The sequence below is a fragment of the Protobothrops mucrosquamatus genome, unplaced genomic scaffold, assembly GCF_001527695.2.
Source record: "Protobothrops mucrosquamatus isolate PMUCROS unplaced genomic scaffold, P.Mucros_1.0 scaffold253, whole genome shotgun sequence".
In the NCBI taxonomy this organism is placed as follows: domain Eukaryota; kingdom Metazoa; phylum Chordata; class Lepidosauria; order Squamata; family Viperidae; genus Protobothrops; species Protobothrops mucrosquamatus.
This window is the reverse complement of record NW_015386601.1, coordinates 197,410-209,342: the sequence shown is the minus strand read 5'-3', so window position 1 is coordinate 209,342 and position 11,933 is coordinate 197,410. Positions and strand designations below refer to the sequence as shown.

Genomic DNA, 11,933 nt, shown 5'->3' with positions numbered 1-11,933 from the left:
GCCTAGGGAGGATTTTTAAACTGGGTTTTTTAGAAATTTTAATTATCACAACATAAAAATTTTGGTTTTAATTTGGTTTTATTCGGTGGGGTGTGTGGGTCTTTCTTTGTTTTAATAATGTTGTGAGCCGCCCTGAGTCCTTCGGGAGAAGGGCGGGATATAAATTGAAATAATAAATAAATAAATAAATAAAATACTGTGATGCTTGTAAGTCCAAGGACTGGTCAATAAGTCACTTTTTTTAGTGTCATTGTAACTTCCAATGGTTTTAAGCTGAGGACTATCTGTAGTAAGTTACTGTCCAAAGCAAGGGGCTGGGAAGTGAACTTACTAGTTGTATCTGGCTGATATCCGCTGGAAAAATGGGTAAAGTAAATGGATTTTACTAGATAGAAAGATCTCTTTTTGTATTTTTACCTCATTAAGTTTTCTAAGTGGCTTATTTTGGAGTGTGAAGATTTTTTTTTGCCTAATAAATATAATTATCATTCTAGACAATCTTTGGAATGTGCCACAGAATTCCAGGAGTTGCTCACTATCTATCCTGGATAACAATTATCCTGTCCAGCAATGTGAGGATACTACAAGACCACACAGTGATAGTATATTGAGTGAACATGTGACTAAGAGAAAAAAACGTAAAACAGGCTTTCCTGCTACATTTGGAAACAACTTAGAGGCAGAAGTCTCAGACATTGATAAGCTGCAGGTGACAAAGGAAACAGAGTCTCTTGTTAAAGAGAATCTTGAAATCAGTCATGTTGGTGAACTTATTACACTGAGCACCAAAAGTGAAAGCTGTATAAAGATCAAAGCCAAGGAAACAAAAACTCTAGAAAATGATAATGCTGAAACAAAGAACATAATGTTTTCTACCAGTCAATCAAAATTAAGCTTGAATAACGGTAATAATCGAAGATCGGATATTAATGTTGCAATGTCAAAAACCAGTGAACTGAACAGTAGTAAGATAAAACTTCCTAAGTCTGCCTGTCATGTGGAAAATTCAGATCATGATAAGAAGGAGAAACGTAGTTCCCAACATTTAGGCCAAAGAACACGAAACAGAAGAACCTTTGTGATAGAGCCAAATTGTGTAAATAATTACACAACTCAAGAAATTGAAAAAGGAATATTCTTGGAAAAAATGAGGAATTTGGAAAATCAATCCCAATGTCCAGAGTCTAGATCATTAAGCAATGAAATTCAACAAAATGAGAAAAGCTGCAGTTATAGTACAAAATGCCTTAATAAAGCCAAAAATTGTAGAAGAACCATTGTGCTAGATCCAGGGCCTTCCAATGATAGGAACAGTTGCACTTCTTTTCAACATGATACTAAAAAAAGGACAGACTTTGAAAACTTAGATAGTTTAGGAAGACGGTTCCAGAGTCCAGAGTCTAATTCATTAAACATTGTGAATACAGAAGATTCAGTTGGTTTCCAGAAGCAAGTTCCTAATCAAGAAGCAATTTCAGGACTGAATGTAAAGCGTAAATCAAAGAGGAAGGTGCATGAAAATAATGGATCCCATAGATTAAGTGAGATGGAAGAACAGAGTTTAGATAATATAGATTATGAACTTCCACAATCAGAAATTAAAAAGAAAAAGCATAGAGATAAAACAATGAATTTCGATAGGGATATCATACAGAAAGAACATTCCAGTGCCAAAGCTGATGTGTTTGATTTGAATGAGAAAGCTCAAAAAGTCAGTAAAAAGAAAAAATCAAAATGTACGCCATCTGTACTTCCAGTTTCTTTGGGTGATGAGGATAACTTTTTTGAAGGAAGTAATAGCTCAGTCAAAAAGAACTGGGAAACCTCAACCACCCCAAACAGTTGTTCTTTAACTAAAAAAAGTAGCCATTTAGAGAAGGCAAACTGGATGACCATCAGCAATGAGGCTGGCTTAAAGAAAAAAATGCCAACATTTAGCAAGAAAACATGCATTGTAAATGATTTGGGTAACAACGGTACTGATTCTGAGCCATTCCTTCAAGATCCAGAGGATTGTGAAATCACTCAAACCAAGCAGACAAAATGGAGTTTTCTCCAAGTTGCAGACTGCAGCGCTTTGCAAAAGCCAATTGTGGATATTACCAAGACCTTGTCTCTAAATCCCAATTCTCCTTCAGTTGGCCTTTCTAAAAGCTCTAGGTATGTTGAAGTCCAAGAAAACCCAGAAAGAGATTGTGCTTTGTCAATAATCTCAGCTGTCTTCAAGGAAAATATTAAGCAACTTGAGATTTCTGGAAGAGAAGAGAAGCAGCCCATACAAGCCATTGCAAAAACAAGTGCAGAAAATGCAGTCCTACAAGAAAATGGTGAGTATTAGAAGGTTGGAGACAAATGAAATTGATGGTTTATAGTGAGCCCCTAGGAGTGTCACCTGGTTTGCTTTTCTTTTTGTGCAATCATATATGAGTTTAGTGCTTTCATTTCTGATGACCCTAATCTCTTACAATTTAGATCAAGATTTTTTCACTTATTGGTGACTTAGAACCTTTCTATAATTGTTGAATGAAAAAGAATGTCATGGAAAGTAAGAAATTTGTGATGCAACAGAAGCTTGCCTCTATTCACTCAGACCGTATCAACATATATGATAGAAAAATCTAATTTTGGTTTATCATGAATGGAGAGTGTTGGGATTGCAGCCAAGAAACACTTAAAAGCTTTTACTATAGGAATAGCAGAAAAAACTAACATAAATGTATATAAATTAATTAATTAATCTTTAAGATAAAACATTCCTACATTTATCTGTTGTTTTACAAGCTATAAGATACAGTGACTTAAGAATTGTCATCTTAATTCTTACCTTGTTTCTTAATTTAACTTTGGGATTTTTTTTGACAGATTCATTGTCCTTAAAAGATATTTCTAAAATGACATTACTGGTAGTTAAAGGCTGCCCATATAGGAACTTTCTATCATGATTAAATAATCTGAGCAGATTAACTCAGGCTTTATACAGTTGGCCATGTAGGAATTGGTTACTTTATTTCTGCTTGAGAGGAGTGTGGCCAATAGATACATACCTGAAGAGTAACCTAAATATGAAAAACTGGTTCACATTAGTAAAATTAATGTTAAACTACGAAGTATGTTTAGCGTGCAGAAGAGAAAGTTGAGAGGGCCTGATAGCTGTCTTCAGATATTCACATTGTAGGTTTGGACTAATTTTCACTTGGTCCAAACAGTAAAAGTTAGAACTAATGGGATGAAAATTCAAGGATGTAGATGGAGATTAGAGATTAGAAATAAGGTAGTCCTTGGTTTACAACCATTTGTTTAGTGACCAAAATTTCAATGGCACTGAAAAAAGTGACCAACTGGTCCTTACACTTGTAACCAATGCAGCATCCCCACGAACACGATTAAAATTTGGGTGCTTGACAACCAGTGTGTATTTGCAACAGTTGTAGCGTACTGAGGTCATGCGATCACTATTTGCAATGTTCCTAGCTGGCTTCCAGCAAGCAAAGTCAACTGGGGAAATCAGACTCACTTAATGACCGCATGATTCACTGAACAACTCAGTGATTTGGTTAGCAGCAGTGGCATAGGAGGTCGTAAAATTGGGCATGACTTGCTTAAAAGAAATTTTTGTCTCAATTGTGGTTATAAGCTAAGGACTACATGTAATTCCTTACAGTAAGAGCTGTCCGCCAGTAGAATAGTTTATCAACATGGAGTGGTTTCTTTCCCTCTGAAGTGGTTTTCAAAAAGAAGCTGGATAAACATCTTTCAGGGATGGTGAAAGGGGGTTAGACCTGATGACTTCTTAGGTCCTTTCTTACTCTAGACTTCTGTTCTTCTCCTTGGAAAGAGATGAAGGATAGCAACCAGTAATACCTTATTGGTAAATAATAACTCAAACTACTGTAAGCTATTCGAAAGACCACAGCTATAGAATATTGTATAATCCTAGATACATATACTCAGAAATTATTACTCCCAATTAACAGGCAAAGGGCTGCAGTATAGATGGTTAAAAATGAAAATTAATCTAATAATCTTTTACTTAACTGTAATTTACAGCTGTTTAGTAACTGAATTCTCCTGGAAGTATTGACTTATCATAAGCATTTGTTAGTTACCTTACTCTATTCACAGGGAACAAAGTACTGAAAAATTTGACCAATTCCATCCCTCTTGAAACTACGATATATCCAAGCCGACGAAGAAAAAAGGATATTTCCTATGTAGAGCCTAGTCTGAATAGGTTAGTTTTGCATTTTGTTCCACATAATTTTTTTAGGTGGGGTGTACAAACTGGATGCTGTTTTCTGGATATGAAGTCAGTATAGTATTTATAATAAATATATTTTTTTCTGCAGAAAATTGAGGCGTGGTGACCCCTTTACAATTACTGACTTCCTCAGGTCCCCCATCTACAAAGCAAAAAAGAACAAATTGACAAAAGGAACTGAAATGTCCAGGACACCCAAGAACAATAAAAAGGAAATTCAGCCTATATTTAGTGATTAGTCTTTAGACAAAGAGCAACACAATTGTTTCCTAAATATATTTTTTTTCTTAATTAACCTAGTTTTAGCTACTTAATTTTAAAAATAAAATTCTTTTTTACAAATATTTGTTTCTCAAACTAGGCCTGTTGAATTATATCAGATTTATTAAGATGCATTGGAAGACCTATATGTAAGCTTGATAAAATGTCAAAATAACTAGAAAACACAAAATCAGGTATTCTATCTTCTTACATGTCTTCTGTATTATGCCTATTGTTTACTGCAACAAAAATGTGCCTTTAAATTTTTATACAACAGCAGGGGAATAGAGTAATCCAAGTACTGTACAGGAAAACAAGACAAAGTCAAGACATTTATTTTGGTTGGAAAGCAGATTTCATGTAATCACAACTTTACTGATTTTGTCCTAAAATATAAAATGAAAAAAAAATCCTTCATTAAATAAATGTTCATGTAGAAAACAGTGGAAGAAAAAAATACTTTATGGAGAAGAGTTATTTTGTTGTGTAAGAGATTAATGTATTCAGAGAGTTTGGAATAATGTTTCAGTAATTGGTATAAAATTGTTCACTTCTTAAATAGGTAGAATTGTAAATGGTATTTTAATATTCAAATGAATCTTATCTTAGTTCTCAAAGAAAGGATATTATAGTTTAGATTCCACTGTATTTTAAAACCTTGAATATATAATCAGCAGAGCTTTATTTTTTTGGGAAGTAACTATCTTTTTTTTTTAACAGGAGAAAGTAGTAACAGAGTTTCCCAGTGATGGGGATGTTAAAATGTGTCCCACTTCAAATCTAGATCTACTTCTTCAGAATTTGTTGTGGGGGCAGGCAAACACAATTGTACCACATTTTTCAAGATGTTAAAAATAAGTTAATGTGATTTTTCCATCAATGAATAGGCCATGAAATGGTAGATACACTTCAAGGTAAGTATAAACTCAGTGAAGGCTTAAAAGCTGCACTTTTTGCAAAGGCTTATTCCTATGTATTACTTTTAATTTCCTAATTTTTTTAAATTAAATGGGCATCTGGTGTGTCACAGAGTACTTGAGTAACACTCTTCCCTCCTCCACAATCATTTAACATTGTACTCTTCTTTGAAAATAGTTCCAAAGAATTCAAAATAGAATAGTTAATTTTGGATTCTTGTATGCAAACCTTTTACCTGGTTTACATAATCCTTTTATATTTCTCATGTGGCATGTACAACATGATAAATTTTCTGGATAAAATGAAGCAAATCCAATGTGTTGCCCATATACAATTTCTATCAAATATTTTTTAAAAAATAGAAGATGATTGCTTGGTTGAGAATGGGAACTGTTGGGCAGGAAAAAAAAGGTAAACTTGAATTGAGCATCCTGGAGACTGGAAACCATGTTCCCACCATGGTTCCCATCTTGGTATTTTGCCTTCCATTAATGGGTGTTCTGTGATGATAGTTGTGTATATTTTAGCGTGAAAATGTACATCAGCTTTTCAGTTCTGTCACAGGTCCAACAGTGATGCAGTGTAATCTGCACTTCCAATTTTTTCCAGGTTCTTAGGGGACAAGAGATGCTCATATTGATACTTACATATCAAGATGGTACTATTGCCCTCTTATACAAGAGCTAGATCTTAGTCTGTTGTGCACTGGGTTAAAACTTATCCAGCCTTTTTAAACTGAATATTCTGTATCCTTTCAAATGGCAGGATAAATTTGCAAGTTGCTGAATTTTAAGCTACAATTCACAGATCACAGGACACAAGAATGGGTATTAGTGTTTATTTCCTGCTTTAAAAACCAATGTTACCGCTGACCCAAATTGGGTGACAAGTTAGTTTGAAATGTTCCATTGTAAGCTACATGTGCAAGCAGAAAGCAATTTTTCCTTCTCTTTAGTCAGCTCCCAGATGTAAGGAAATTCAAGGATTGTTTCTGCCTGTATTGTGTACAAGACTATGTCATAGTAAAGCTTCCTGTAAAACATTTTTCTCTTCCTCCCCACCACAAGTAATTAAAATCCTCTCATAACATTGTCCATATCAAGCTGGATTATATTTTTCAATTCCAATAAAATGATTGGTCAGAAGGATCTTCTGCATTTTGTATATAATTACATGAGGAGTTAGAAAGTAAAATTCTTAAAAATGACTTAATTTAGAGCCCCTTCCCCTTCGACAAATATTAATTCCTCTAGGGGTTCTGGCTGACCAGGAAAAAGCTATTTTCCACAAAGACAAACATCAGTTCTGCCCTTCCCTATGCCTTTCCTCCTCTCTTAACATTACAGAAAGCTAGAGAGTGGGAGAATTTGATCATTACATTTAGGTTGATTTCTTTTTGAAGTGCTACCCTTATATATATATATAGTCATTCATCCATTCATGAGATAGTTGTCTTTCCAGAGCAAATATTTCAAGCTCTGCTCTTACAATCTTGGCTGAGAAGATAATTTTGTCTTCAAGTTTTCAGCAAGTTTATCCATGAATTCAAATGTGTTCAAATAATCGGAGCGCTTCACACTGTGATTAAAACAAAGCAAAACAATAGTGTAAATTCAAGAGTTTAAGAAATGCACTAATGCAGTGATGGCGAACCTTTTAGAGACTGAGTGCCCAAACTGCAACCCAAAATCCACTTATGCATCGTCGAGTGCCAGGTGGGTGTGGCCCATTAGGTGGGCGTGGCTGCAGTGGTAACGGCAGACTGGGTGGGACTAAAAAGTTCAATCAATCAATTCCAACTTTGCAAGATTTTTTTCCCCGCGAGAAGTTGAAATTGACTGATTGAACCTTTATGATGGTTGCAGTGCCTGGGGTTATGTGATCACCTTTTGCGACCTGACAAGCAAAGTGAATAGGGAAACCAGCCATGTTAACAACAGCAATTCTCTTAACTGTCGCAAGAAAGGTTGTAAAATGGATCAAAACTCATTTAACTGTCTCACTTAGCAACAGAAATTTTGGGTTCAATCATCGTAAGTTGAGGACAACCTGTAACCAATAGGTACATGTGTCTTACATTTTCAAAAAACTAGTTCTGTCTCCAAATTTTAAAATGATTTTTGATTTGATTTTTATTATTAGACAATTAGTGTATTTATTAAAAATTTCCCAGAAGCAGATAGGACATTTTAGCCATCCGGAATCATTTAAGTGAGATGGGTGGACTATACATTCATTAAATAACTAAATGAATTTTAAAACAGTTTAAATATTCTGGTATTTCTTTGAAACAGATCACTTACTTAGGCAGCCCTTTAATGCAAGCAGACAAGTCTTTTGTCATAAAACCAACTTCGATTGTCTCTACACAGACATCCTCCAAGGCTGAAGCAAAATTCTGGAGGTCTTGGTTGTTATCTAATTTTGCTCTATGAGCTAGTCCTCTGGTCCAGGCAAAGATGGATGCTAGGACGATGGGAAGAGAGAACTCAACAACATTGTTCAACTAGACATCTGTATTGCCTACATTTTTCCCCCCATACTCTCAGTCTAAAAGATAACCTAACAATCTATATTGATTGTTCAGTATGACTACTGATAACATTCACTGAAATAATTCCACTTTATTCTCGAGCAGATTTTAGAGAGTAACCTGTGATTACATAGCCACAGATGTTGTACAAATTCTCCTACTTCCCATACTTGGAATCTCTTCCCTTGAATAGTGTTCGTACGATTAACATCAGTTAATTAATTAGAGACTGGTCATCACAGTTTCATTCCTGGAAGCAAGTTTCAGTTTAACACCATAAATGATGTAGCAATAGTCACATACACAATGCAAACATTCCACATTTTTTTCTGTAAACTGATAGGCCCATAGGATTAATTCCGAGTCAGTGTCTTTTGCTAATAGACCTTTATGATTTCAAGGGTTCATTTGAGCTATGCTGTGACATTCATTTAAGACACTAGGTTAGACTGGGGATGGTGGAACCCACTTACCTATGGGATTAGTGGAGGTTTCTTGGCCTTTCTGATGCAAGCGATAGTGACGAGTCACTGTGCCATGAGCAGCTTCAGCCTCAACAGTTTTGCCATCTGGGCATATCAGGACACTTGTCATCATTCCCAAAGATCCATAACCTAGAAAGGAGAATGAACTAGGCAATTAGTGTATTTGAAAAGTTATCACTCCTTGTTTGGCAATTCTTGACCGCAACAGCATTAAGAAGCAGACAGAGCAACTAACTTGACTACTTATTTTTATCTAAAATGCTAGGCAGACTACCAATTTGGAAAAAAAAATGATTATCTGGCATTACTGATAACTTTTATTATTATTATTATTTATTGAATTTATATCCCGCCCTTCTCCTTGCGGACTCAGGGCGGCTGACAATCGACTAAAAATACACCAATAACAATTACAAAATTAAAATTAATTAAGAAGAAATATTTAAATATTGTCTAATTAAAATATGATTAAAACCCCTCTAAAAATTGCCCTAGGCCTGATCTTGCTATCAAATGGAAAGTGAACTTTTTTTCAATTTCATTCTTGTTTAAGGATTTTTAAAATTATCATTAATCTCCTTTTTTATTTTACTTTATTTTATTTTACATTTAGTTTAGTATGGGCTGATTTTCCAATTCAAGGCTAAAAAAAGTTGGTTACACTATACCTGGTTTGATTCAAACAGAAACTGTCTATAAATTTTATAAAGAGAAATATGCCTTTGCAGAAAGAAGTGAGTAAATGTATTATCACACAATAATTATGTGTTATCCCCAAAGCAAGTAGTGTTAACTTCACTTGGAAAATGTAGCATATAAACCAGGCTTCAGACATTAACAAATCCAAAAGAACATCAGGAGTATTAGGGAAGAGTGATGTAGCCATCTTTTTCCCTTTCGGTTTTAGAATTAGATAATGCTGGGGGGGGGATGTGAATGAGAGTCTAGCTCAGAGGTAGGCAACCCTGGCTCTTTTATGACTCGTGGACTTCAACTCCCAGAATTCCTATGCTGGCTCAGGAATTCTGGGAGTTGAAGTCCACGAGTCATAAAAGAGCCAAGGTTGCCTACCCCTGGTCTAGCTAGACATAACAACACTAAACCTAGCTTGAGAATCAAGGTTATTGGACCCAGAGCTGATAAAGAATTGGTGGGCTGGAGAACTGGAGAGGAAGCCGGAGCTTCAAGCTAATTGGGGAATGTGATTTATGACTGTTTATTTATTTATTTTATTTTATTTATTTTAAGACTTATATGCCGCCCTTCTCCCCACGGGACTCAGGGCGGCTCACAGCATATTAAAACAACATAGTACATTTCCCCAATAAAAGCCAATTAAAAACCAAATATTTGTAGCTGTGTCTCTTATTAAAATCATTAAAAATTATCCCTATTTAAAATTCACCCTAGGTCAGTCCCGCTTGCTGAAAAAGCCATGTCTTGAGGGCGCGGCGGAAGGTTAGGAGATCCGGAATCGTCCGGATCTCGGGGGGTAGCTCGTTCCAGAGGGTGGGGGCACCCACAGAGAAGGCCCTCCCCCTGGGGGTCGCCAGCCGACATTGCTTGGCCGACGGCACCCTGAGGAGACCCACTCTGTGGGAGCGTACCGGTCTGTGGGAGGAAATCTGTGGCAGAAGGCGGTCTCGGAGGTAACCAGGTCCAATGCCATGGAGCGTTTTAAAGGAGGGAATTATGCTTTGATACTATGTGCCCAGGGGAGGGGAATTCAGTTTTTGGCTTCGATTATGTAGTGCTGATATTATGCTACTCAAATAAAAGCTTTAGGTAAACAATGCCTCGAAGTTCTTTTGAAAAGTTTCATCTGTCGGAACCATGACATATTCCTTCCCTTTTCAAACAAGGTTAGCTCCTTAACAGTGATGTATAGGTAGTCCTTGACTTACAACAGTTCATTTAGTGACAGTATTGAAAAAAGTGACTTATGACAGTTTTCCACACTTATAATAATTAGTTTATTGATTAGCCCATAGGCCATATCAATACAGAGTTCCAAATATATATTAATAAAATCCTATAAAAACAATTTAAAATGAAATTGGAGTAAAATACAATAATTCAATGTATAGACAAGTAAAATAAGAGAAAATTATATTTCAGTATCACCCCTACAATCTATGCTGATCTTATCCAAACCATCTTACTCAAGTACTCTGTGGTGTTAAGTGCTGTTTTTAGATTCTGGCCACACTCATGGTGATGTGATTGAAATTCAAATGCTTAGCAACTGACTAATGGCGGTTGGAGTGTCCTGGGATGATGTGATCAGCTTTTGCAACCTTCTGACAAGCAAAGTCAATGGAGAAAACAGATTCACTTAACAACCGTGTTACTAACTTAACAAGGAATCACTGTGATTCACTTAACAGCCTTAAGAAGAAAGGTTGTAAAATGGGTCATATTAAGAAATTCACAACAACTGTCTCCCTTAGCAATAGAAATTTGGGGCTCAATTGTGATCGTACATCGAGGACTACCTGTATTTGGAATTATACTGTTAGCAGGAGCACCTAAAAGTACAGTATTACATTGCATCCTTTTACAAATTTGAGTAAGATAATTGAAGTTCAATCTGGAGTATACTGTAGTTCAGCATCATTGCCTAGGTGGGATGATGATAATCTACATCAGTTGTTTGCTAGTGCTTGTAACCTATTTGCCTTTCTATGTAATTTAAATTCCCAGGTGGCACTACCTAGTCAAACCTAGCTGATCTTGAGAAAGATAAACAACAGAGCGCCTGATTGTTCCTTGGATACAAGTCCTAAGGTTATAGGCTAGATAAGGAAGCTGAAAAAAGCATTGGCTAACTTCAAGACAATTACATGGACATACCCATGTTTATATTAGGAGTGAACTTTGGATTGAAGGAGTCTACATTTCATGTAATTTAAAAATGAAAAACAGATTTAGGCCATAGGTTCTCTCTAAATCTCTGATAGGCTCCAAAGCCTATTTGAAAGCCATAAAGGGAAATATTAAAATGCCTGGAAATAAATTAGTTTATGCCATTAGGTTAACTTAAAATGTCATGATTATATATTATATTCTTTGGAATATAATCTGGAGTTTAAAAATCATTAATTCTCATCTATCGAGAATACTGTACCTCTGAATGTACACATGCAACAGTTACATTCTTGCAAATTCTTTAATAAGAACTTGTTTATTCAACAGTATTTTAACCTATACTTAACATTTATTTAAAATGTGAGACTTCAAGGAAATATGATGACCAAATGTTCTTATATGAAATAATCCCTAGAGCAGTGGTTCTCAACCTTTTTAATGCCGTGACCCCATAATACAGTTCCCCATGTTGTGGTGACCCCGGGTGCCAGGGGCGTGGCCAAGTGGGTGTGGCTGACAAGTGGGCGTGACCACCAAGTGGGCGTGGCCACCATGTTGTGGTGACCCCCAACCATAAAATTATTTTCATTGCTATTTCATAACTGTAATT

At 35.7% G+C, this 11,933-nt stretch overlaps 2 protein-coding genes across 2 annotated transcripts in view; one reads left to right on the top strand and one right to left on the bottom strand.

The window, feature by feature from the left end:
- The window catches only part of LOC107286155, a 9,231-nt gene extending 4,159 nt beyond the window's left edge, over nucleotides 1–5,072 (top strand). The window contains exons 2-4 of the mRNA XM_029283858.1: nucleotides 495–2,327; nucleotides 4,123–4,231; nucleotides 4,347–5,072. Coding sequence (XP_029139691.1) covers nucleotides 495–2,327; nucleotides 4,123–4,231; nucleotides 4,347–4,497 — 2,093 coding nt within the window. The 3' untranslated portion in view covers nucleotides 4,498–5,072. The remainder of the gene's footprint in view (nucleotides 1–494; nucleotides 2,328–4,122; nucleotides 4,232–4,346) is intronic.
- A 1,188-nt stretch (nucleotides 5,073–6,260) lies between these two features.
- Nucleotides 6,261–11,933, bottom strand: part of IDH1 (isocitrate dehydrogenase (NADP(+)) 1, cytosolic) — a 25,984-nt gene continuing 20,311 nt past the window's right edge. Inside the window, exons 7-9 of the mRNA XM_015814459.1 lie at nucleotides 8,444–8,584; nucleotides 7,741–7,903; nucleotides 6,261–7,015 (exon numbers count right to left, since the gene is read on the bottom strand). Coding sequence (XP_015669945.1) covers nucleotides 6,922–7,015; nucleotides 7,741–7,903; nucleotides 8,444–8,584 — 398 coding nt within the window. The 3' untranslated portion in view covers nucleotides 6,261–6,921. The remainder of the gene's footprint in view (nucleotides 7,016–7,740; nucleotides 7,904–8,443; nucleotides 8,585–11,933) is intronic.